The sequence below is a fragment of the Hyposmocoma kahamanoa genome, unplaced genomic scaffold, assembly GCF_003589595.1.
Source record: "Hyposmocoma kahamanoa isolate Upper Pololo Valley unplaced genomic scaffold, ASM358959v1 65, whole genome shotgun sequence".
In the NCBI taxonomy this organism is placed as follows: Eukaryota; Metazoa; Arthropoda; class Insecta; order Lepidoptera; family Cosmopterigidae; genus Hyposmocoma; species Hyposmocoma kahamanoa.
In genome coordinates this window covers 16,849,547-16,874,479 of record NW_020653853.1, presented here as the reverse complement: position 1 = coordinate 16,874,479, position 24,933 = coordinate 16,849,547, and the positions used below count along the sequence as shown (strand labels likewise).

At 36.2% G+C, this 24,933-nt stretch overlaps 1 protein-coding gene across 1 annotated transcript; it reads left to right on the top strand.

The window, feature by feature from the left end:
• The first annotated feature begins 236 nt into the window (after positions 1–236).
• Positions 237–23,598, top strand: LOC113231201 (pre-mRNA-processing factor 6). The gene is made up of 17 exons (XM_026465391.1): positions 237–331; positions 443–502; positions 4,366–4,489; positions 7,311–7,441; positions 7,728–7,987; positions 9,341–9,601; positions 10,322–10,515; positions 11,658–11,928; positions 13,709–13,845; positions 15,600–15,677; positions 16,305–16,521; positions 17,019–17,182; positions 17,265–17,441; positions 18,214–18,347; positions 19,190–19,340; positions 19,896–20,006; positions 22,965–23,598. The coding sequence occupies exons 1-17, from the start codon at positions 237–239 to the stop codon at positions 23,187–23,189; spliced, it is 2,790 nt and encodes a 929-aa protein (XP_026321176.1). The 3' UTR covers positions 23,190–23,598.
• The last annotated feature ends 1,335 nt before the right edge of the window (positions 23,599–24,933 follow it).

The following is a 24,933-nucleotide window of genomic DNA, read 5'->3' as shown; positions in this document are numbered from 1 at the left end:
TTTTGTTTTTTATTGGTTTGTTGTTTTGGACATACCCTAAAATTGACATTGAGTTAGATGATATTAATAAGTCGATATTGTGATTTTTGATAGATTTACGATAGTGAAATAGCAACATTTATTGATTGTGTCGTTTGACATTTTCTTTCACAAAGCGAAAATATTTTGAATTTTCATAACTAAATACTATACGGCTAATTCTCATAGAAATATATTACACTAGTGCGTGATTAAGAATGTCTGTGCCACCACAAGCGTTTGTCAATAAAAATAAAAAGCATTTCCTTGGAATCCCAGCACCTTTAGGTTATGTTGCTGGTGTAGGCAGAGGGTTAGTGTTTTTGGCCTATTTTCCCTCTTTACCGCGTAATAAATTGTAGAAACAAGTACTCAGTAAAACTGATCATTGTTCACAATTAATGTTATACGTTTATGTTTACAGTGCTACCGGTTTCACTACACGTTCTGACATCGGCCCTGCTCGAGACGCCAACGACGTATCGTGAGTACTGTTGTATAATATGGTGTAAATGCAGTGTCAATATAAAAATTTGCTATATGGTATAGTGTATCGGACTGTTTTCCGCAACTGAAGGTCGCAGCGTCTATTTTGCGTTTTAAGTTAGTTACAAACAAACAAATTTGGAAAGTGTGTCTTTTCAAACTGTTATTAAGGTGGCTTCATTCTCCTGTGCAGGCCTTGATCCTTGCAATCATTAATTGGTCTTTTGTAATCACAAAATCACCTCAAAATACATTTCGGTGTTAAAGAACTGAATGATTCTCCTTGCTTCAACTGTTCTGCTCTCTGGTTGAGGCATATGTCTTCCCAATGTGGAGTATCGTACGCTTACCAAGGAATAATATTGAGTATGGAAATGTAGGAGTTTCTTCCACTTTGTGACAGAATCTCCACTCTCTCTGAGTTTAAGGTTGGACACGTTGATAGCCTATCTCAAAAGCACTAAATTCATCGGAGAGATGGTTTAAGTTAAACTGAGAAACATGTCTATTGTGCAAAATTGACAAATCATAGGCCATCCCAATTTTGTCATCTCATTATTTTAATCATAAAGAGCTTGTTGTGTTATTTACAATAAAATTTAGCATTTTCTGAATAAATCTCATTAATAAGTCAAAAAAGGAACTATTTTAGAATGAACCACTATTCAAATATAAAAGCAGTGATGTTCTGATGCCATTTTTGGCCAATACCAGAGCTGATATGCTTTTAAAGCTAAAAGAAATAATGCTCTATCAAATACTTTCTTTTAACATTTTATTTCTGACTAGATATATATTGTCACTGGAAAGACGAAAGTACTAAAGCGCAATTGGCGCTCTTGGCGCTTCATCTGGTCCATCATTCAAATATACGCACCAACAGAAACTAGCAATGGTGGTCTAAAAGATAAACTTTATGAAGAACTCTCAAAAACCCTGCAAGACGCAAACAAACATGTGATGGTTATGGGCGACTTTAATGGCAGAATCAGAACACAAAACCCAAGCGAAGAATCAGTGATAGGGAAATTTGGCGTAGGGAAGAGGAGCGAAAACGGAAAAAGGATGATAAACCTAGCACAAGAACACAACCTCTCTTACATAAATAGCTATTTCAAGGAAAAATAAACAAAGAAATGGACTTGGGTGTCACCAGATGGCTCGTATAGAAATGAGATTGACTATATAGCCACTATATATACTACATACTATATCTACTATATATATATACAATAGCAGAAAATATTGTACAGATGTATCTGTTATAAATTAATATAATATAATACTAATCACTGAATGATAAGAGCAACCTTGAAGATCGACAAACCAAAAAAAGCAAGAAAACACTGGCCAAAAAAACCCAAACCTCCAAGAAATACTCAAAAAGCCAAGCTCATTACCATTAGAAAACCAATACCTGCAAGACCACTATGACAACGAAATAAACGAAAAAGTACAATAGGAAGGCACCGCAGAAAAAACAAAAGGAAATACTAAGCCAACATACCAAAGAAATCATAGCAAAAAGGAAAGAGCTGTTCAAGGACAAGAAGGACAAACAAAATTTAAAACAGATCACTAAGATGAGTAAAGAACTAAGCCATGCAATAAAAAAGGATAAATCACTTCACCGAATTGAATGCATGAAACAACATGTTATGAAGACAGGTGGAATAAGGAAGGCCATGAAAGAGTTACAAGAGTCCAAAGAGTGGATCCCAAAAATGAAAAACAAAGCTAACTTCCAAGAGACAAAAAGGAACAGAATACTAGACGTAGCAACAGATTTCTTCCAAACCATATATGCCAAAGATGCGGCGAACGAACGACTTGGACGATGGTCGACGAGATTGAGCTAGAAGACCTAAACAAAAAAAGTATACCACTGATTCTAGAGGGTGAAGTCACTGTTGCTATCTTGTCCCAGAAAAATAACTAAGCACCAGGTCCAGACAGTATACCAAATGAACAAAGGAAGAGCAACCTCCCAGGTACGGTCAAGAGTCTAACTAAGTTATACAACTCTATACTCGAATCAGAATTTATCCCCTCACAATGGACAAACAGTACCATCATACTTATACACAAGAAAGGAGACAAAGGAGACATGAATAATTACCGCCCCATAAATCTGAAGTCGAATGTATACAAAGTATTTTTTAAGATCATGCTAAACCGAATCGTGAAAAGGCTAGATGAAGAGCAACCCAAAGAACAAGCAGGTTTCAGGTCGGGCTTCTCCACCTTAGACCATATGCACGCCATCAAACAAGTTATTGCGAAATCAAAAGATTATGGGTACCCACTATACAAAGGGTTCATAGACTACAATAAAGGTTTCGATTCTATAAACCACAATCACATCTGGATAGCTTTACATAGGCAGGGTATTGAAAAGGATCATAAAGAACATATACTCTAACAGCAAAGCACAGGTGAAATTAGAATCTCTGGGAAAACCATTTCAGATACAGAAAGGAGTCCGACAAGGTAACCCACTCTCGCCAAAACTCTTCTCAGCAGTTCTTGAGAATATATTCAGAAACCTCGAATGGAATGATAGAGGCATAAACATAAACGGTGAAAAACTGAACAATCGAAGGTTTCCTGATGATTTAGTAATATTTTCCCATGATCCTGTTTCCCTACAATACATGATTCAAGGCATTGCAACTAAAAGCAAAGAAGTGGGCTTAACCATTAATAAAGCAAAAACCAAAGTAATGACTAACAGATCTGAAAAACCTCTAACTGTAGATGGAGAATACATTGAATATGTAGGATCCTACATTTATCTGGGCCAATTAGTGTCATTTAGTGATCAAACTGAGCAAGAAATAGAAAGAAGGGTTATCAACTCTTGGAACCGATATTGATCACTCAAAGGCATACTTAAAAACAAGCGCTATCCAATGGCAGCAAAGAGAAAGATCTTTGACATCTGCATCGTCCCAATTTTGAGCTATGGATGCCAAATATGGGCATTGACTAGTAAACACCATGAGAAACTCACAACCTGTCAAAGAGAAATGGAGAGAAGTATGCTTGGATTCTCTCTCTCTCTAAGAAACAAAAACAGAGCTACAGACATACGAAGGACCACCAAATTGGAGGATGTCACCACAAAAATTAAAACACTGAAGTGAAAGTGGACTGGCCACATGTACAGGGAAAAAATAGAAAAGTGGACCAGAAAGGTAACAGAATGGCTACCAAGAGAAAACGCCAAGAGGAAAAGAGGTCGACCCTTTAAAACATGGTCCGACGACTTTAAAAAAATAGTAGGACCTCTATGGACTAGGCTAACAAGTGACAGAGCCAGATGGATAGAGCTGGGGGAGACCTATGCGTCTTCAGGATGTGCTGATGTCATAGTTTAAGTAATTTATGAATATAATTATTAATACAAAAATCGAACACTCAGAAAAAATTCCTTCGATCCGGTCGGATACGAACCGACGTCTTCTTGCATACCGTGCCAGACGCTATACCAACTAAGCCACGGAACGAACCAACGGACCTCACGAATTTTTCTATGTGCTTGCGTCGTGTCTTTGTACTTGGTCTTTCAAAGACTTTTTAGTCGTAGCGCCATCTATGAGAAATCTATTACAGATTTATCACCCAGTTAGTACCTTTACAGCTACCAGTCCTGGCGAGAGATGTCGCTATTCACTGTATTAATTAAATTTTTATTGAATTGATATTCAATAAAAATTTAATTATGAATATAATTGTCAATATAATTGAATGTCAATATAGTATAGGTTAATAAAAAATATATATATTATGTAATATGAAAGGAAATATTAAAATATGATATTCTGTAAAAATTATATTTCTTTCTTGGTTCTATTCTAGAGATGACCGCCATGCCCCACCAGCAGCCAAACGCAAGAAAACTGAAGAGGAAGATGATGATGAAGACTTGAATGACTCTAACTATGATGAGTTCTCTGGATACAGTGGGTCTTTGTTCTCTAAGGTAAGATTCTTGATTAACACTCTCAAATTGTATGTGCAACTTATAAAGTCATGAAAGGATAGTAGAATTAGAAAAGCTCCACAATAGATCCACCATGCTTTACTTTGCTAGTAGAGCTTCAAGGATCTTATTAATAAGCATCATAGATAATAATAATAATAATAATAAATTTGTTTATTGTCCTCCACAAAAACTTAACACTGAACGAACATAGTTATAATATGTACAGATTGTTTTGTGGTGGCTGGAGCCTACACTAGGATACCCTGTGATATAGGTCTCCAGGCCTCCACCTCCAGTAAGTATGATCTAGAGAAAATATATTAACAAAATATGTATATACATATAAATCACACAGTCTAAAAGAATTTGAAAATTAAATATAAAATATAAAAAACAAAATCAAAGTATACATCAATGCATTGGGTGAAGAAAGTCTAAGTGTGTGTGTGTGTGTGTGTGTGTGTGTGTGTGTGTGTGTGTGTGCGTGCGCGCGAGGTTATGGGTTACGAGTAGATGTAATTAAGTGTTAGTCCAATAGAAAGTAATCTGCAATGGTTAACTTATTACTTCAATAAGATTTTCGGTTACATCGTAGTTCATTTTCAATAGCCAATCAACCACCAAATTCTTACAATTAAAATTATTTAATGAATAAATTTTATTTGATACGTTGCATTTATTGTACAAGTAAGGGCCCAAAAAAACAAAAAATCTCTGCATAAATTTCGATTTACATCGATAACTGGAGCATACCAAGTCACGTCTTCTCTTATTATTTTGTATATGGGTGGTGCTATAAGTCAATTGAGTGTGCTTTTTGAGAATGGTATTAAGGACGAATAACTGGCGTACTGTTAGTACTTTACAATTTCTATAGAGATCGAACGTAGGGAAGTCGAAAGAACGGAACGTGGCGACTTTTAGTAAGGCACGCTGAGAAACTTCTAGTTTCTTTAAGGACGTTTTATGTACACCACCCCATGTGGTAATACAGTATGTTAATATTGACTGGCACAAAGCGTAATATACCATTTTTAGAACTTTATAATCTGCAATATTTCGTAGGGTTTTGAAAATAAATATAAGTTTTCTAATGCGAGATGATAGCAAGTTAATATGTGATTTAAAATTAAGGTTCTGATCCAGATTCAAGCCAAGATATTTAATAGTAGGAACATTTTCAATAGAAGGACATGAGCATCCAGTCAAAAGATAAGACTGACATGAATGGGCAGTCAGATTGAAGTTATGTTGTAAGGTGTTCCGAATAGAAAACAACATGTACTTAGTTTTTTCAGCATTTATAGTTAAATGATTATGTGCTAACCAGTCAAGAACCAAGTTAAGACCATCTTGGGCAAACTTAAATACATCCTGCAGAGAATCAGCTTCAAATACAAGGGCTGTATCATCGGCGAAGGATACAATTTTGCCATTAGTGAGTTGCAAATTACAGAGATCATTGATAAAAATTAAGAAAAGGGAAGGACCTAAAATGCTACCTTGAGGGATGCCATAATGAATGGGAAGATCAGCACTACGATGGTTATCAATTTGGACACACTGACTGCGGCAAGATAGGTAACTCTGGAAAAGACTAAGCTGTAGCCCTCTAATTCCCATTCGTTCCAATTTCTTCAAAAGCAGAGGAATCGGGACTGTATCGAAAGCCTTAGCCAGATCGAGAAACACCGACAAACACTTTTTACTACCATCCAAATTAGTAACAATAAAATCCGTAAGGTCATGGATTGCATCCGCAGTCGATTTGGTTGCCCGAAAACCGTATTGCCGAGGTGAGAGCAGGTTGTTACCCTCCAGATATTTGATTAACCTAACATTCATAATGCGTTCCAAGATCTTAGATAAGGATGGCAAAATAGAGATTGGACGATAATTGGAAACAAGATTTCGACTTCCCGCCTTAAATATGGGTTTTATAATAGCTCTTTTAAAAGCGTCTGGAAAAATACCTTTAGATAAACTTAATTTACAAATATGTGTGATGGGAGGCACTAAAGTGTTTTTATATTGCTTGAGGATTCTGGAAGAAATACCATCCCAACCCACAGTACAGCTATTTTTTAAGGATAAGATTAATTTCTCTACTTCGTCTTCATCGGTGTCAAACATGTCATAATGAATCTAGAATATTTATTATGACTTGACATAATGTTTCTTCAATTTCAAAACAATTCATCAAGCTAGGCACTAAAAGATGAATACACTTGATTATGTACTAAATGTACTTCATAATAATAAATCTTTATCACACATACTGTTGAAAATTGTGTCAAAAACAATTGGAAAAACAAACTTCATCGATCTGTAGAATAGACTTGTGATGGCAACCAGGTATCACATGCACAAGATGTGGACACACCTATTCCTCGACTATATAGACTGGACACAATGATTAAATCATTTGCAGATTCATGCCATTATGATTTTAAAACTGTCAACAACTTACAAAATCAGAAAAAAAAAAACACTCAGAAAAAATTCCTTCGATCCGGTCGGATTCGAACCGACGTCTTCTTGCATACCGTGCCAGACGCTATACCAACTAAGCCACGGAACGAACCAACGGACCTCACGAATTTCTCTATGTGCTTGCGTCGTGTCTTTGTACTTGGTCTTTCAACGACTTTTTAGTCTAAAAAGTCGTTATGTCTAAAGTCTTTGTATTAATAATTATAACAAACTAGTGGAGTAATTTCACAAAAAATAATTGAATATCGATTCAATAAAAATTTAATTAACTTACAAAATGTTTCTATGTTAAATTAATGTGTTGAATGTTTTTTTTATTACCAAGGATCCCTATGACAAAGACGATGCGGAAGCCGACGCCATTTATGAGTCTATTGACAAGAGAATGGACGAAAAAAGGAAGGAATATAGAGAGAAACGGCTCAAGGAAGACTTGGAAAGATATCGTCAGGAGAGGTAAATTGTTAATAAGAATTATACAATGTGTAAAAGGAGAGCGGTTACACACGGCAACTTTTTGCAGCGATACAAACGCGCGACTATATAGATGCTGCCGCTTTGTTCAATCATTAAAAGCATGCATCGCGTTTGTATCGTTGCTTAAATCGCGCGTGTGTGTAAAGGTAGACGATTTTTTTAGCAAATGAAGAAATTCTCATCACACGTTTATATTACATGTCACACGTATTTTGATTTGGTATAAGTGTCTATCACATACACTAACATAAAAATATTCTTCAAGGCCAAAAATCCAGCAACAATTTTCTGACCTAAAGCGGGAATTAAAACAAGTATCAGAAGACGAATGGGCAGCAATCCCCGAAGTGGGAGACGCGAGAAACAGAAAACAACGTAATCCACGCGCAGAGAAGTTTACACCATTACCAGATAGTGTGCTGTCGAGGAACCTGGGTGGAGAATCTAGTACGTCAATTGACCCTGGGTCGGGTTTGGCTTCAATGATGCCTGGAGTTATGACACCGGGAATGCTGACTCCGTCTGGTAAGGAAGAAGGAACACTATTTCACTTAACTGTAGTAATAAGTAAATTAGATACCATTTTGGCCAGACCTAAGCTGCCCTAAACAACAATCTAAAACTATTTTTCCGGATTTAAATCGCGTATATTTGTTTATTCAAACAAACCGATGTTTCGGGCCCTTTAGAGGTCCCATGGTCACAGTTGACTGAGGTGGTACAGTTATCAACCAGTTATGTCTAACATTAATACAAACCACCCTATTTTTTCATATAGTTACAAAAGTTATTAATACCTTATTTTTAATTTTACAAAGTCACATTCCAATTTACGCTACATAACGTTTTACATATTATTTTATCGAATGAATTTTTATTTAGTTCAATTTATTATTAATTAATAACAGAAAGTAGAATAAATTAAAACATATTAATTAGTACTGCAATCCTTATGTTTGGGATTTTTCATTAGAGGAAATACAGGATCCCAAACTGGTGGTACGGAGAAACTATCTCTGTTAAAATTAGGATGTTTTTTAATTGCAATGACATCTCGCAGCGTCCTGGGTAGATAACAGTCTTCTTTTGCAAGGACCTGGGGTTTGTCAGACTTCATTGAATGTGTAGGTTTATCCATGATATACTCGCAGTCTGCAGACTTGTTTACGCGACGGTGTTTGATATCAGCTACATGTTCTTTGACGCGGGTACAAATACTTCGCTTCGTTTGTCCAATATAAGAGAGACCGCACTCACAGTCAAGCTTGTAACGTCATAATTTAGCTTAAATTGGAATGTTTCTTTGTAAAATTAAAAATAAGGTATTTAATTAATAACTTTTGTAATTATAGTGAAAAAATAGGGTCGTTTGCATTAATATTAGACTGGTTGGGCGACTGTACCACCTCAGTCAACCGTGACCATGGGACCTGTCAAGGGTCTAAAACGTCGGTTTGTTTGAAAAAACAAATATACGCGATTTAAATCCAGAAAAATAGTTTCATTTCCTAAACGACCTAAAAGTTTTTTACTTTTTCATTGTTAATAAAGATGACAGTAAGTTGCGAAAAATATCTAGACAAAATACGATAATGGCAATAGATTGTAGCTACTTTAAATTAAGGTTTAAAATTGCTTGCAATGGAAGCAAATGTGTAGGCATATTAAGTAATCTGTGATGTTAGAAAGTTGTCACCCTATTTGAAAAATCTGTAACATAAAACCATGGACAAATGGTTCATGATAAAACCAAAGAATTGTGTGGAAGCGTTTTTCCTATAAAGAGTAGCTTTAAAACTGATTGTGGCATTTACAACACAAATGTTTGTAAAGTTTGTACTTTTGCCGAAATGTAAACGTCTTTTAATTCATTTTTAGGTGACCTGGATCTCAGGAAGATAGGTCAAGCTAGAAATACACTAATGAATGTCAAACTATCACAAGTATCCGACTCGGTCAGTGGTCAGACCGTAGTGGATCCCAAAGGCTACTTAACAGACCTACAATCCATGATACCGACTTATGGAGGAGATATCAACGATATTAAGAAGGCAAGGCTGTTGTTGAAATCTGTTAGAGAAACGAATCCGAATCATCCACCTGCTTGGATCGCTAGTGCACGGTTGGAGGAAGTTACAGGTAAGTTATTGACTTCAAATATTGTTAAAAGCTTATTTATTAATGACACAAGTTGATTTGTGTAGCTTGAGCTGTTTAATAATCTCTAGGACGCCAAATCACTAGAAGACAATCGCAATGACTATAAGAGAAGCAGCACTGTACTGTTGTTCACGGATGCATTGTAAATGGAATCAAAATATAAGATAAAACAACAATAAACCATGTATTACTCAAAATATTTTAGATTTACGTAGTGAAACACACGTTTGCCTTAACATTGACACACAACAAGTGTTGGTTATGGTATATATATCATGACAATAGCTACGAGGGGACGTCCACTTCACAAAAAAACAAGAAGTAACATTTTAATGTCCTGAATGGTTTAGCCAGTCCTAATAAAAAAAAGCCTATTATTTCGTGTTCTAGCCATGTAGGAATATTATAGTATTTGAAATAAGATTACTTTGTACATTCATTTTGCCAACAAGTGATGTTTGCAACTGTTTTTATGTTCATACGCTTTTTCTGTGCAATGTAAATTAAAACGTAAATAAATAATTAAATATTATTTAAGGCGTGTAGAATTTTAGGATAGGAATATACAACATTACACCAGTGTTTTACTATAAGTTACAATCTTCACAAAAACATAATGTTGACAACAATGTTTACCACGCTTGGTCGATTTTGTTTTTCGGAGCTGGTTAGTATGTACAACGCCTTTTATATTTACAGGCAAAATACAATCAGCGCGTAATTTAATAATGAAAGGCTGTGAAGTGAACCCAAGCAGTGAAGAACTATGGCTCGAAGCTGCGCGATTGCAACCGCCCGACACTGCGCGCGCCGTCATCGCACACGCTGCGAGAAACCTGCCTCATAGCGTCAGAGTATGGGTTAAGGCGGCTGACTTGGAACAGGAAACCAAGGTAAATTTTCAAATCACTAATTCCTTTAAGTTGTTCCAAAGCACAAGATCACTTATAAGTTTCAGTTGAAGTGATATTAATATCGTCATCATCATCAACCTATTTATACGTCCCACTGGTTAGCACGGGTCTCTCGAGGGAGTTTTTGGGCCATAGTGTCCCAAAGTGATCCTTCCCGCCCAGTGGGCGCTGAAGAGACCTAGAGGGATGGTAGGGGCCTCGGAAGCGAATGAAAAAAACCCCGGAATTTTCTTCTGTATATATATTATTACACTATATTTATATGTTTCGGACGCGTAGTTTTCCCCTATATTTGCGCGTTATATTTACTCTTTCTTAGTCGTAAGCAATGGTTTGTGCATGGACCAATAATTGAAGAGCTAACCGCTATACTATAATTTTGTATTTATTGGTACACCAGGTGTCGCGAGTATGAAATAGCTATGTTTGTAACTAATTTGTTTCACATTGACATGCAGCAATTTATCAAAGCTACTCTATTTAAAATAAAATAAAATAACGCATACACTCAACATAACCCCGCATTAGGGAAACCCTGAGTCACGGGTGCCATGGACACACACATAGACAACCACAAATTACAACGAAACTCACGAGATAAATTCGAACCTGGGACCTCTCCGTGGCAATACGGCGTGGTAACTTTTCGGCCACGGAGACAGTTAAATTTCTAGTGATAACAAACAAATCAACTAGATGGCGCTTATTGCGCAGATTTGTAACGACGGATGCCGTGTTGGCTATTCTTTTATTTTGTTTAGGATTAGCGACATCTACCCATATTACGAAGCGTTATTTTATAAATTAGTTTGTAACACAACGCCATTTATTGACACGCATATTTGCAAAGTTAAGAAATTAATTTTATCTCAGGGTCAATATTTAAATACAAAGAAAATAACCAACTTCTTACATTTCATATTAAAGAGGAATTAATTGGTGGTGGATATGCCACAGCCATTTACATAATTTAAACTACTTCCAGGCTTTTGATCAGCGCCATCTAGTGATATAAGACGGAATTTTGTAGTATATAGATTAGCAGTCCTCTGTATTATTGGTCCATGTATATTACCAGAAGGAGTGTGATTTTTAAACGTTTCATTTATTTTCAAAACTAGGCCAAACGTCGCGTATACCGTAAAGCATTAGAACACATACCGAACTCAGTGCGTCTTTGGAAAGCAGCAGTTGAACTAGAGAATCCCGAAGATGCGAGAATCCTTCTATCTCGCGCCGTCGAGTGCTGCCCTACCAGCGTAGAACTGTGGCTCGCCTTGGCAAGACTCGAGACTTACGAGAACGCAAGAAAAGTACTGAATAAAGCGAGAGAAAATATACCTACGGATAGACAAATTTGGGTGACTGCGGCTAAACTGGAAGAGGCACATGGTGAGTACTTTTATACAAAAAGATCAAGGAGCTGGTTATGGATTGTAAGGGCGCGTTCCCATTATATCGTAACGTTTTATTTATCGTTGGACGACATCCCATATCACGACTATCTCTCGTGACAATGTCGTGAACGTTTATTTTATCGTTGAACGACTGTCGTGTCTGGCTGTTCTCACTAGATCGATTGTTGCGTAACAGACTCGTTAGAAAGCTGCGATTATCTGTCGACACGTTTTATTTATCATCAGACGACAGTCGTGCATAGGAAATGAAACTATTTTTCCGGATTTAAATCGCGTACATTTGTTTTTTCCAAACAAACGGACATTTCGGGCCCTTTACAGGTCCCATGGTCACGGTTGACTGAGGTGGCACAGTCTTATTTTTTCACTATAGTTACAATAGTTATTAATTAAATACCTTATTTTTAATTTTACAAAGAAAACATTCCAATTTACGCTACATACAGTCGTGCAGTCAAGAGCACGTCATGCTTGACACTTTGTACCGTTCTTATCATAAGCGGCATAGGGTTGGATTTAAATCTTAAGTGTCAAGCTTGACGTGCTCTTGACCCTGTACTATCTGTTCCCATTGTCACGACAGTCTGTCGTTGTAATGTCAAAAAAGTCGTGAACGACAGTTAATCGTGTTGTAATAAACTTTATTTAAATATACAAGCCACGACACTTTAAACTGCACGACTATCTGTCGTCACGACATAATGGAAACGCGCGTGTTAATATGATTATGGTATGGGGTTTTAACTATGCAGTATCTGTACTGGCTAATTTAGCATCAAAATTATGTACTATGTTCCACTTACAGAAAATCCTCTACGAAATAGAACAGATTACTTGTAAACGCTCTAGAACATCGGAAAAAGAAAAACCTATAGCTATTCGGTATAAAGTGTAAAAACCCGCGAATCACACAAAAATCTTTAGTTTTTTATTAGTTGGTAATTAATGATAATCCTATTGCTATCCAGCACAGTAAGTGAGAGTCTACAGAATTGTGAGGTGGATATTTTACTATTGACTCTGTAAATTGTTACACTAACTCGAGAAATTCTAGATAGAAGGTCAATAAGCCGAACATGTACGGACAAATCCGGTTGAATGGTAAACCTAGCCAAGAAACAATCTTAGTAACAAATAGCATGTATTTAAATGATCATTTTAAATTTGCAAAAGCAGCAGGCATAAAATCTAAACGGTCACCTTTTTCAATGAGTGATCCTTTTTCTGCGAGACATAAAATAAATAAAATCAATGCTTATTTAACCTGTTCTGAGCTACGCAAAAAATGTTTGATTTGTATAAATTAACTTTGGTAGTTTTATGTTGGGCCTCAAAGCTAAAACAAATGACCATTAAAAATAAATTGATTATTATAAAATTTCACCTGAAAACATGTTCGGAAACGCAAGCAAATTGGCACTCGCCACTACACACAACAATAATATAGGATTCAATTTGTACTAACCGTACAGCGGCGAACCGTATAGGTTGAAATACGCTCATTAATGCAACATTGATGCGAAAGTATGTCGTCCCAAGTTAATCGCTCTTTCGGTCTAGAAAAACTATCGATTGCCGTTCATAAACCTGTTTTACATTTAGTCGACTGTCTTTTTTCTTTTTTAATTATTAAAACTAGACACACGCTTGACCACAATCTCTCTTGATGTTACAGGATGTTGTGACAGACGAGGTTTTCCTCTACATGGCTTCTAATAAAACTTCTGTTAAGTGTGACATATTTCTGTTAACAGGTAACACGCACATGGTAGAGAAGATTATAGACCGTGCGATCACATCTCTAAACGCAAACGCAGTCGAAATCCACCGCGAACATTGGTTCAAAGATGCGATGGAAGCTGAGAAGGCTGGCGCCGTCCATACCTGTCAGGTTAGTTAAGATGTTGTTACATATGACACCCCTCATGGAAGAATGACATAAGTCGAGTTACGTCAAAAACGTTTCTCGCTCCATTAGATACAGAAAAATATTACCGTCCTCTCCAATTCTTGTGACTCTATCGACTAATATTGTGGATAGAGTTACAAGAATGGAGAGGATGTGGGTCATATTTTTCTGTATCTACTGTATCCATGACAGGTGCGATATATATAGACAGACTATCACGCTTGTATCTCGATGAGATGAAAATAGCTCATTGCAATTGGTATTCTGTATTTTTGGCTGAGTGTTGCTATTAAATATTAGAAGTCGTTTAAATTAATGTTAATTTAAATGGCAACAGTAAAAATTTTGACAGCTTTTTTCATCAAGCTACAGAACAAAAAAAATTGGTAGGAACCGTGACTGAAATGGCAATACTAACAGATAATTGGTAGAAATAGTTGTTTGATTGGCAACAGTTTTTTTAAGATGCATTTGGCAACTTGCGATCGGTCCATGGACCATGAGCAGTTGTTTTGTTATGATCTATTTGGCGTGTTAGGCTCGCCCGCCCTGTGTTAGGCTGCTTTCATCTTTCCAATTTTTCCTTCCTTTAGTCCCACATGTGGCGCCTCTTCAATCGTCTGTTACTTAGCGGTTCGTTCAGAGCTTGTGCAAGCCTGTTTTCATGTCGTGAGATTCTGTCCTTATAGGGTTTTGTCATGCTGCTTATCACCTGTTTGAAAGTAGGGATCTGCAGATAATCATGAATATCATCCACTTTTGTGAACCATGGAGCATTTACCAAAGTTTTGAGCACACCATTTTGGAACCTCTGTGATATCTCCAAGTTTCCAAATATACTATTAAAAAAATAGTATAAAAACAAAACGTCATTTGTCTGTCGTGTAGATCTCGCACGCCGATCGCTTTCCAGAAAGAAACTTTGTTTTCTCAGAGTCGATAGAGGAGTTTAGAACAATTAATTTTTTTTTAATAGTAAGTTTGTGGGGATACTTGCCGATCCCCACAGTTGTAATCCATAACTCCAAACCGGTTTGAGGATTGTTTTATAGATGGTTAACTTGTTCTCAAGAGATAATCGCGATTTTCGCCCAGAAGCCATTCCAATGATCTGAATTTGTTGTTGACCTCATCACGCTTCTTTTGTATGTGTGTTTTCCAGGTTTGTCTGCGGTCAAGGTAGAATCCCAAGTATTTAACAACAGTATTCTGGGGTAGCACATCTTCACCTAGTTTCACAGTTGGGCAATCTTCTCTACTCAATGTAAACGTGAATTGATTGGACTTTGCTGCGCTAGCTTTGATTTTCCAGTTATTAGAATGTATTTTATCAATGTGCGATTCCAATACTCTTGAAGCAGTCTCCGGGTCTCTATCTGATGTTAAAATGGCTGTGTCATCTGCCAATGCAGCAGTCAAGATATTAACAGATTCTGGTACATCAGCCGTATACAGCATGTAGAGCAATGACCCTAACACCGAACCCTGGGGGATGCCTGCTTTTATATCATAGAACTTGGAGGTTGCATCATTAATCTTATCGTAGAACATGCGATCTTTTATATGATTGGCAACACTAAGCATGAAAAACAAAATGTGATTTTAACCGGACTCTTTTTGCCTTGCATTAACTAATATATATGAAGCAGCAGGTATATGAAGCTGAAGCTCTGTTTTCCACTATCTGAACTTTCAATTGTTTTTAATAGATTATAATAAGAGAAATGTTGTTATAGGCTATAGTACGTGCAGTTATTGGATATGGTATTGATCCAGAGGACCAGAAACACACGTGGATGGAAGATGCTGAAGCCGTAAGTAGCAATTTGTTATTATTGCATTATCAATCTGTCATCCCCATGTTATGATGAAGAAACAAGGTTTTTTCTTCCGTTTACATTTCATATAAAGGTTTCACTGAACTTATTGAGGATAACAGAGTATGGAATATAAAAGAATCTTTAATAAATAATAATATTTAATGATAATAATTCTTATTCGTTACTTTGAGCCAGTTAGAATGTTCTGCAAACACTAAGTGACTTCATCATCATCATGGTCAGCCAACATCAACCCACTGCTCCTATATCCTTACGTACAACATACTGCTCTTATAGGCCTTTTCTTTATTGCGCCAATATTTTCGATCCTGCGCCATTCGCATCCAGCACGATCCCGCAAATCTGAAAATACTTCATTCTGGCGCGTTATTTGAAAGGGCGCATGTGACATTTTTACAAAAAATTTGTTAATATGTATATACTGTCATAGTCAGTAAAAAAGGTCATCTGTCATTATTTTTATTTTTCCTAGGTGGATAAGGTACTGTGTGTAACTTCAGTTCATTTCTTTAAACATCATTTTCTCGGTTTTGACTTTTTATCACAAGCGCCCTTTCAATTAATGGCGGCAGAATTACTTTAACTACGTCCAATTTCCAGTGCGCGAACGAGGGCGCGTACGAATGTGCACGCGCAGTATACGGCTACGCACTCTCAGTGTTCCCCTCGAAGAAGTCGATCTGGCTCCGCGCTGCATACCTGGAGAAGCAGCACGGGACTCGGGCCAGCCTCGAGGCCTTGCTGCAGAGGGCGGTCGCTCATTGCCCCAAGTCCGAAGTACTGTGGCTCATGGGTGCAAAGTCCAAGTGGTTGGCTGGTAAATTTTCATTCTATTTACTTTCACCTATAAAATTTATTTGTTTATGGAGCAATTGAATCAAACTATTTATTAATCATTACATCGAGTTCTTAGAGTTTCCGCGGTTGCTACACATTGGAAATTGACTATTTTTTAAATCTAAAATCGCGTATATTTGTTTATTCAAACAAACCAACGTTTCGGGTGTTGTACACATGCCATCGTCACAGATTATTGTAATTTAAAAAGTAGAGTGTAAACAAGTTTCTTTCTATAAAAAGTAATATATAGGACGTCTATTAATTTCGTGCCAATAGTTATGGAGGTTATTCAGGACATCAAAACATTTATTCATATTTTACATACGTTTAAATTCACTCGGAAATGGCGGTGCTGACAAATTCCAACCGTTTTCAAAAGCCGCAAAACTATAGTTTTTCACTTGATGTACTCAATAAGCTTGAGTTTTGTGATTTGTAACATTGTTCGTCAACATTTGTATTCTCCATCGACAGGTGATGTTCCTGCAGCTCGTGGCATTCTCTCCCTAGCGTTCCAGGCGAATCCCAACTCTGAAGAGATCTGGTTAGCCGCCGTCAAATTGGAGAGTGAGAACAAAGAGTACGATAGAGCCAGACGGCTGCTTGCTAAGGCTAGAGCTTCTGCGCCTACGCCTAGGGTAAGACATTTCTTCGTTTAAATATGACGTAATATTTGCGCTCGGATTACCAATATAAACGCGCCTTAAAATGACATTTCAGGTAATGATAAAATCTGCAAAACTAGAATGGTCGCTAAACAACCTGGAGGTAGCGTTAAAGCTGTTAGAAGAAGCGATTAAGGTATTCGCAGACTACGCCAAACTGCATATGATGAAGGGACAGATCGAGGAGCAGATGGGGAAAGATGACGATGCTCATAACACTTATACGCAGGGGGTAAGGTTTCTTTTTCTATAATACAGTTTACAACAGAAAAGGGTTATTATGAAAATCTTTAAAAGTAACACATTTCAATTCCCGAAAAAAGAATGAATTGCCATGTAAAACACCTTGTACGACGTACCAAAAATTTTTCCTTTCCGGATTTAAAACTATTAGTATTCTGCTTTTTGTTGTTGGTGAAACCCATCTGCAGATGAAGCCTTACGTTTACCTGTATAACTTACTTAAACTTTCTTTTTATAACTAACTATACTTGAAAACGTATTACTTTAAAGTATTCAAAATTAGATGCAAGCCATCTACTTTTTGTATTCTGCTTACAATGTACGACCTGCTTTTGATAAGGTTACACAAGTGGCATGAAGTGCTATGGTTCCGAATATCCACTTCCACACCGTTCACGGCTTCGTAAATTAAGCTTTTGTGTGAAGGACGTAATACCTACTCATAGTACAGAGGATTCTATATTAGGAGATAGGCACAACATTGCACCATTTTGTATGGTCTTTTACAGGACAACATAAAAATATATCCAACCAAACTAAAAAAATATGATTTAAAATAGTAGTACAAACACATAGTATTTATAATATACACACACCACACCCACGCACACACCACACACACAACTGAATTTTTGTTTATTGTAACTACATTAATGTCATTTGAGCTGTTAGCTTCCCAAATATAAATAAATAAACTATTATCCAGACATAAATTTCTACATTGTTTTCATCCACATTTGAAATGCGTGTATTATTTTCAGCTCAAGAAATGTGCAACAAGTGTACCGATGTGGATATTACTATCAAGATTGGAAGAAAAGTTAAAACACGTCACTAAAGCTAGATCCGTCCTTGAAAAGGCTCGACTTAGAAATCCTAAGAACGCTGAACTCTGGTAAGTAGTGTAACGGGACGAATAAGTCGTACGCCTGATGGTAAGCGACACGCCTCGTCATAACAGTTGCAGTGCCAGTCAGAGCTTTAAATCGTAGAAACCTGCAGAGCACTGCCACTACTCACGTCACTTTGAGACATAAGTTTACAAGTCTCATATGCCTGTAACCTCACCAGCACCCTTACCCTTCAAAACCGCAACGCAGTAACGCTCTCATTACTGCTTGGCTGCAGAAATATGTGTAATAGAACGTTTAAATTAATAATTAATTAATTAATGTAATTAATTAATGTAACATATTAGAATATTTGACAATGGCAGAATTGAGTGATAATTGCATGCCACCGTCCCCTTCTCATAATCAGAGGAGTAGACGTAGGTTGAGGTTCGACCCCAATGTTGTGATTCCATATTTAAATGTCGTACGATTATGGAGTGGAGACCGCTGCCTCTACATACTTGGTCCCTGTATGCCATGACATGTGCCAATTCAAGGCGAGAGTTAATAAGCTCTATATAGGTGTGCATGCTTCATTGTCGACCCTATCAGCACTTTCCATCACTTACAGTGTAAAAATACAATAAACGTCAAGTAAAGGTAAATATTAATATAACGTTTTGAAATATCAGAAAATGTTAATTGATTGAGTATTTCTGATAGCTGACAATGATGGCAGTAATACTACTTGACATCATTGTTCGTATATAAATTAGTTCTTCCAAAAAGCGCCACATAGAGTGGCTCAACTTTGATCAAAGTAGCGACATCTATTGACATGCTTTAAAATTAATTTAAAAATGTATGGCAAGAAGACATGCACATAATTACGATCTTTTTACAGGTTGGAAAGCGTACGCTTAGAAAGGCGAAACGCGAGTTTAGAGATCGCGAACGCTGTGATGGCAAAGGCATTACAGGAGTGTCCAAACGCTGGTCGACTCTGGGCTGAGGCCATCTTCATGGAATCGCGACCGCAGCGGAAAACTAAGAGTGTAAGTATTTATTTTAACCTGAATCATGTAAGATGTCTTTGCCAAGATAACTCATTGATACAAACAAAGATTAAAAAAGGACCCAGTACGACGCCTTGTGGAACACCCATTTTTGACTAATAACTCCAAGATACGAATCAGTTGATACCGACCTTCTGAATTTAATTTAAAAGATGAGATTTCAAAACTTTATTTTTAACACTATAGCACTCGTATTTACTGGTCAAAATAACGCAATCTACATCTACGCAATCAGTTGCCTTGGAAAGTTCATTGAACACTCATATAGTTTTTTGCGAGCGAAATCGAATTTCGAAAATCGAAACAAATTCATGAGTCTATGCCAATACCGTATTGTCTATTGAAGGTAAGACCATTGCCTCGCTACCAGCCATCTTGAATCTTTCCTCAAAAAAATCCTTGAAAAGAGGTCAATCTAGCTTAAGAAGCCAATCTATCATTAAAAAGATATTATTAATATAACCTATTATGAATTAATTTTCTACAATTCGTCTTAATATAGTACTAAAAAAATTGGTTTATGGTTTATAACAGGTGGACGCGCTGAAGAAATGCGAGCACGACGCGCACGTGCTGCTGGCCGTCTCGCAGCTCTTCTGGACTGAGAGAAAACTCAACAAGTGCCGCGAGTGGTTCACCCGCACCGTACGTAATCACTTCTCACTTTTTATAATATCTTACAACGTCCTCGAACTTGTAAAGGACTGATGCATAAAAGGCGTGGCGGAACGTAGTAGATAGTTGGAGTGTATTACTGGCAACCGACGCGATGATAAATATTATTATTTATCAATATTTAGAATAGAATAGAATAGACATTTATTGCAACGCCACAACACATAGATACAAAAAAAAAATATTGATACTACTTAAACAAACAAAACAAAACAAAAAGACGTAATAAACAAAATTAAAATAAAATGAAATAAGACAATAACAAACAAAGAGCAAAACAAAAAATACTAAATATAACAACTACAAATGTTGTACTGTCATGTGTGCGGTTGTGGCGTATGCAAAAGGACTTCATTCAGCTTATGCCACAGCCGCAATTGACTGTGGCGCTGGTTTTCAATGAGCCCTGATTATAAATGAATGATGATATTTATAAATGAACCCAAAGTATCAATATCTGGCACAGCCGGCTAAAAGCTTATAGAACGGAAAACTCTGAAACCACGAAAATTTCCGAGCGCCGTCTATAAGTTATCGTATACACGTTTGTAAAAAAAGACATACGTCTTTTTTCATTTTATGCGTCAGTGATATTATTTTTTGGGTCCATTGGTATTCAGTTCTAGATAGAACAATTAACATCTATTTAAGCAACATAGAGCTTAATATAAATAAGTAAGTGTTTTTAATGGTTACAATGACAAACTGTAGTTGTTGTATAGTCTGTTCCAATCCATTTTGAACAAAAAGTAAACAAAACTCTGGTTAAAATTCGACAGCAATAACTCAATTAATCGAGTAAGTAACACTTTCACAATATATTTCGAAGGTTACGACTTTATATATCACTTTTTCCAACAATAAACCTTTGTAAAAAAATGGTTCGTTAAATATAAGCGGTACTTGGCCACTTCTATTCTATCTCTTTGTTTTTTGTTTTTTAGCGTTTGTTTGGCTTTCATTTGAATTAGTTGTCATGGATATTTTAAATATTGCTTGAGTATCATACATAATTAGGTCTTCAAATCTCGTACCTATTACTTAGGCCACAAAGCAACGGCACTCGACTTTAAGAACCCTCATTCTGCAACGATTGCAGAAAATACATATTTTTTATTAACACAAACATTTTCTTAGAAAATGAAACATTTTCCGTATTTACTGTACGGAATGTATTTTTACAAACTATTTAATAAATACATTTATTTTAGTAAAAATTCATATTGTTAAAATATAATAATTTGTAAAACATAATGTAGCGTTAAAAATAAGGTACTAAGGTAACTTTTGTAACTATAGCGAAAAAATAGGGTGGTTTGCATCAACATTAGACATAACTGGTTGATGACTGTACCACCTTACGACAAACGTGACCATGGGACCTGTAAAGGGCCTGAAACGTTGGTTTGTTTGAAAAAAAAAACAAATATACGCGATTTAAATGCGGAAAAATAGTTTCAGTTCCTATATGTAACAATCGCGAAAACCTAAGAACTCGATAAATGTTTTCTTGTTACACATAGTTTTAAGAAGAATATAACTTTATGTCATCGTTTAACTGAATATTAAGTATCCAAACGTTGTATTAACGCCTACACTGATCTGTTAATGTTCACTGCAGTATTTGAACAGAAGCGAACATTTTAGTGCGCCCATAAAACTGTCTTTAAAATACACATGACAAACGGGCTATTGGGATAAAACATTGTTTATTACTGTACTGTTTTAATGGTTATAAAAAGGGCCGTTTGTGTAAAATTTATTGCACCAGACCTTTTAGCCTACCGTATCAACGCCCTTATAGAAACTTGCATTAACGAAATCGTATTTTTAACATCCTTACTCACTAGGTTACATTGCGTCGATCTACGCAAATGCAAATTTAATTTAAGATTTAGCGCATCTGTTGGAATTGCATGATTTGATTCCCCTTTCCATCCTCGGGGTACTAGACGTAAGCTAGGGTTGGGCACATGTTAATGGCGAGCGGCTAGAGAGTGGAATTCCATGCCTGCGGACTTATTCCCCGATATAACTTGGACCTTTTCAAGGCGAGAGTGAATGGGCATTGTTTAGGTGAGCATGCTACATCGTCGACCTCATAGTCACTTTCCATCAGTTGAGATGGAGGTCAAATGCACACTTGTTTTTTTATATAAAAAAAATCTGTTGTTTTGTTGGCGCTAAGGAAAACAATTATATTTAATTTACATATACAAATACATGCCGTGTAAAATTACGGCGTCGAATTTTCTACTGAAAAAAAAAAAAGATGTTGCACTAAACTTGGCGAAGCGATGTTGTTTATGTAATGCCAAAACTAATGGTACATATATAAAAATATTCTTGTTCCTTGTAAAGAAAAAAAAAAGAATTTAAAGTATAGTAGAATTAGATCTGTAGTGCACAAAATAGGAATCTAAATATATATATATATTTTGTTATAATTATTAATACAAAGATCGAACACTCAGAAAAAATTCCTTCGATCCGGTCGGATTCGAACCGACGTCTTCTTGCATACCGTGCCAGACGCTATACCAACTAAGCCACGGAACGAACCAACGGACCTCACGATTTTTTCTATGTGCTTGCGTCGTGTCTTTGTACTTGGTCTTTCAACGACTTTTTAGTCGTAGCGCCATCTATGAGAAATCTATTACAGATTTATCACCCAGTTAGTACCTTTACAGCTACCAGTCCTGGCGAGAGATGTCGCTATTCACTGTATTAATCAAAATTTTTATTGAATTGATATTCAATTATTTTTTGTGAAATATATATATTTTTTCAAACAAACTCAAGTTGCGGGCTTTGCAGGTCCAAAGGTTAACTGATTGAATTTCATTATTTTTTGTAATTCGTGGATTACCAATGATAATAAAAGATATTTGTTACCCTTATACTAATTGTAAAATTCTTTCGCAGGTAAAAATCGACCCGGACCTAGGCGATGCATGGGCGTATTTCTACAAATTCGAACTCATCCACGGCAACGAACAACAGCAGGAAGACGTGAAATCGCGCTGCAAGGCCGCCGAGCCACATCACGGCGAACAATGGTGCAAGGTCTCTAAAGACATAGCCAACTGGTGTTTTAGCACTGAACAGATTTTGTTACTAGTCGCTAAGGATTTGAGTGTTCCTTCATAAAGTTTTTACTGAAAACTGTTTTATGACAGAGTATTTTCTGACTTTAGCGTTTAGACCACAGAAAAAAAATGGAAGTGCCATAAGCCTCGATTACTATCAGAACCGATGGCGCCAAATCACACACTCTTATTTTGAAACACTACGAAATCTTGATAATGATTGGTCGTAGTTTCAAATTTAAAAAAATGAAACAAATTTTGGACTGTTAATATAAACTTTACTCGGTTGGAATATCGTTAAAAGTTCAATACCTATTATTGCTAGTTACAACGTTTTGATTTTATATTGAAATTTTATTCAATGTGCTGCCATCTTGCGACAATAGCTGAAAGACCATGATACGACAAACTATTAATAAAGTCGACCATATTGCAGCGGACCATTGCCAGTGGTAACCGCTTTACATTCGTTTCTTATGACAAGAAATCAATTACGATAAACAGAAAACGGAAAATTTCGACTGTGAACTGGCTATCGGTACTATCTCAATTTCGACAAGTTTACAGGATGAAGAAAAAGTCATTTATATAGCGTCTGGTTTATTAAATAGAAATACGTAGTTTACATACATACATGTGTAATAAAAGACTACGTAATTTTATTTAATAAACTAATGCCATATAAATGACGCAAACGATTTTTTCTTCATCCTGTAAAGTTGTCAAAATTGAGATAGTACCGATTGCCAGATCACAGGCGATTTATTAAAATTATATAAAATAAGACTTAACGATGATATGAAACGCCACTATGGATGGTATTGATACCATTGCACTCCAAAGTAGCAAAATAAGGCATTTTTCCACGGTTTTACGTGAGATAATTGGCACGACCATAACGTACAAAGCGCAAATGGCGGACTGAGTTCAAGTATGAAGGGGAACTACGCGTACTGTTGCCACGCGTGCTACGCCAACTAAGCACTCATATTGTATTTATTGTTCTGTGGTTGAGACTCTATACAAAGTACATAGATATCGTTGACACTATAGTTGAGACGATACACGAAGACTGGAGAGATAAAATGTAGGTATTGTCAGTATAGGTGACACTTCCCAGCAGTAATTTAATATTTTGACTTAAATTATTGTGAGTTCAAGATTTTGTGGTTGGATAATTACATATCACCATGGACCGATAACTCAATATGACTACTAATTAAAATTATTAGTAAAAATTTTAATTAAAATTATTAGTAAAAGATTAATAAAAATTAAAAGTACCTATTGGTATACCAGATGTCGCGACGACTACCAAATACCTATTTTTGTAACTAATTTGTTTTACATTGACAAGCTGCAATTTATCAAAGCTACTTTAATTTCTACTGATAACACACAAATCAACTAGCCATCTAGTTGTTTCGCTTATTCCACAGATTTTTGTGGATAGTGCCGGCCATCGAGTATACATATAACCAGAAATGGAGACGAAATAAGGGCCATACATTCCCGGTAACTTATCAGTGATACATCACTTATAAATATCATCCCTCTTTGCACTGAAATAAAGATAGACCAACAACTGACATGTGTGTACGTCTCCGTATATTCCAAAAATATTCTGTATTTATTGTAATAAAGGTAATATCTCTAACAATGGCGTGCTGTTCCATTCGGTGATGTGAGGAAAAACTGCAAAACATCTAATTACAAAATAAAATCAAATTTCATCGGTAATTAAATATTAAATATGTAATTTTGCAATTGTCGTTCATTATAGCAAAGCTCAAGTTAACTTATTT

What these genes read in the sequence shown, in the direction of transcription:
- LOC113231201 (XM_026465391.1), top strand. Translation starts at nt 237, where the DNA reads ATGTCTGTGCCACCACAAGCGTTTGTCAATAAAAATAAAAAGCATTTC. An exon ending in ATAACACTTATACGCAGGGG is followed by an intron (nt 17,442 to 18,213) that starts GTAAGGTTTCTT and finishes TATTATTTTCAG; the next exon opens with CTCAAGAAATGTGCAACAAG. An exon ending in GCGAGTGGTTCACCCGCACC is followed by an intron (nt 20,007 to 22,964) that starts GTACGTAATCAC and finishes ATTCTTTCGCAG; the next exon opens with GTAAAAATCGACCCGGACCT.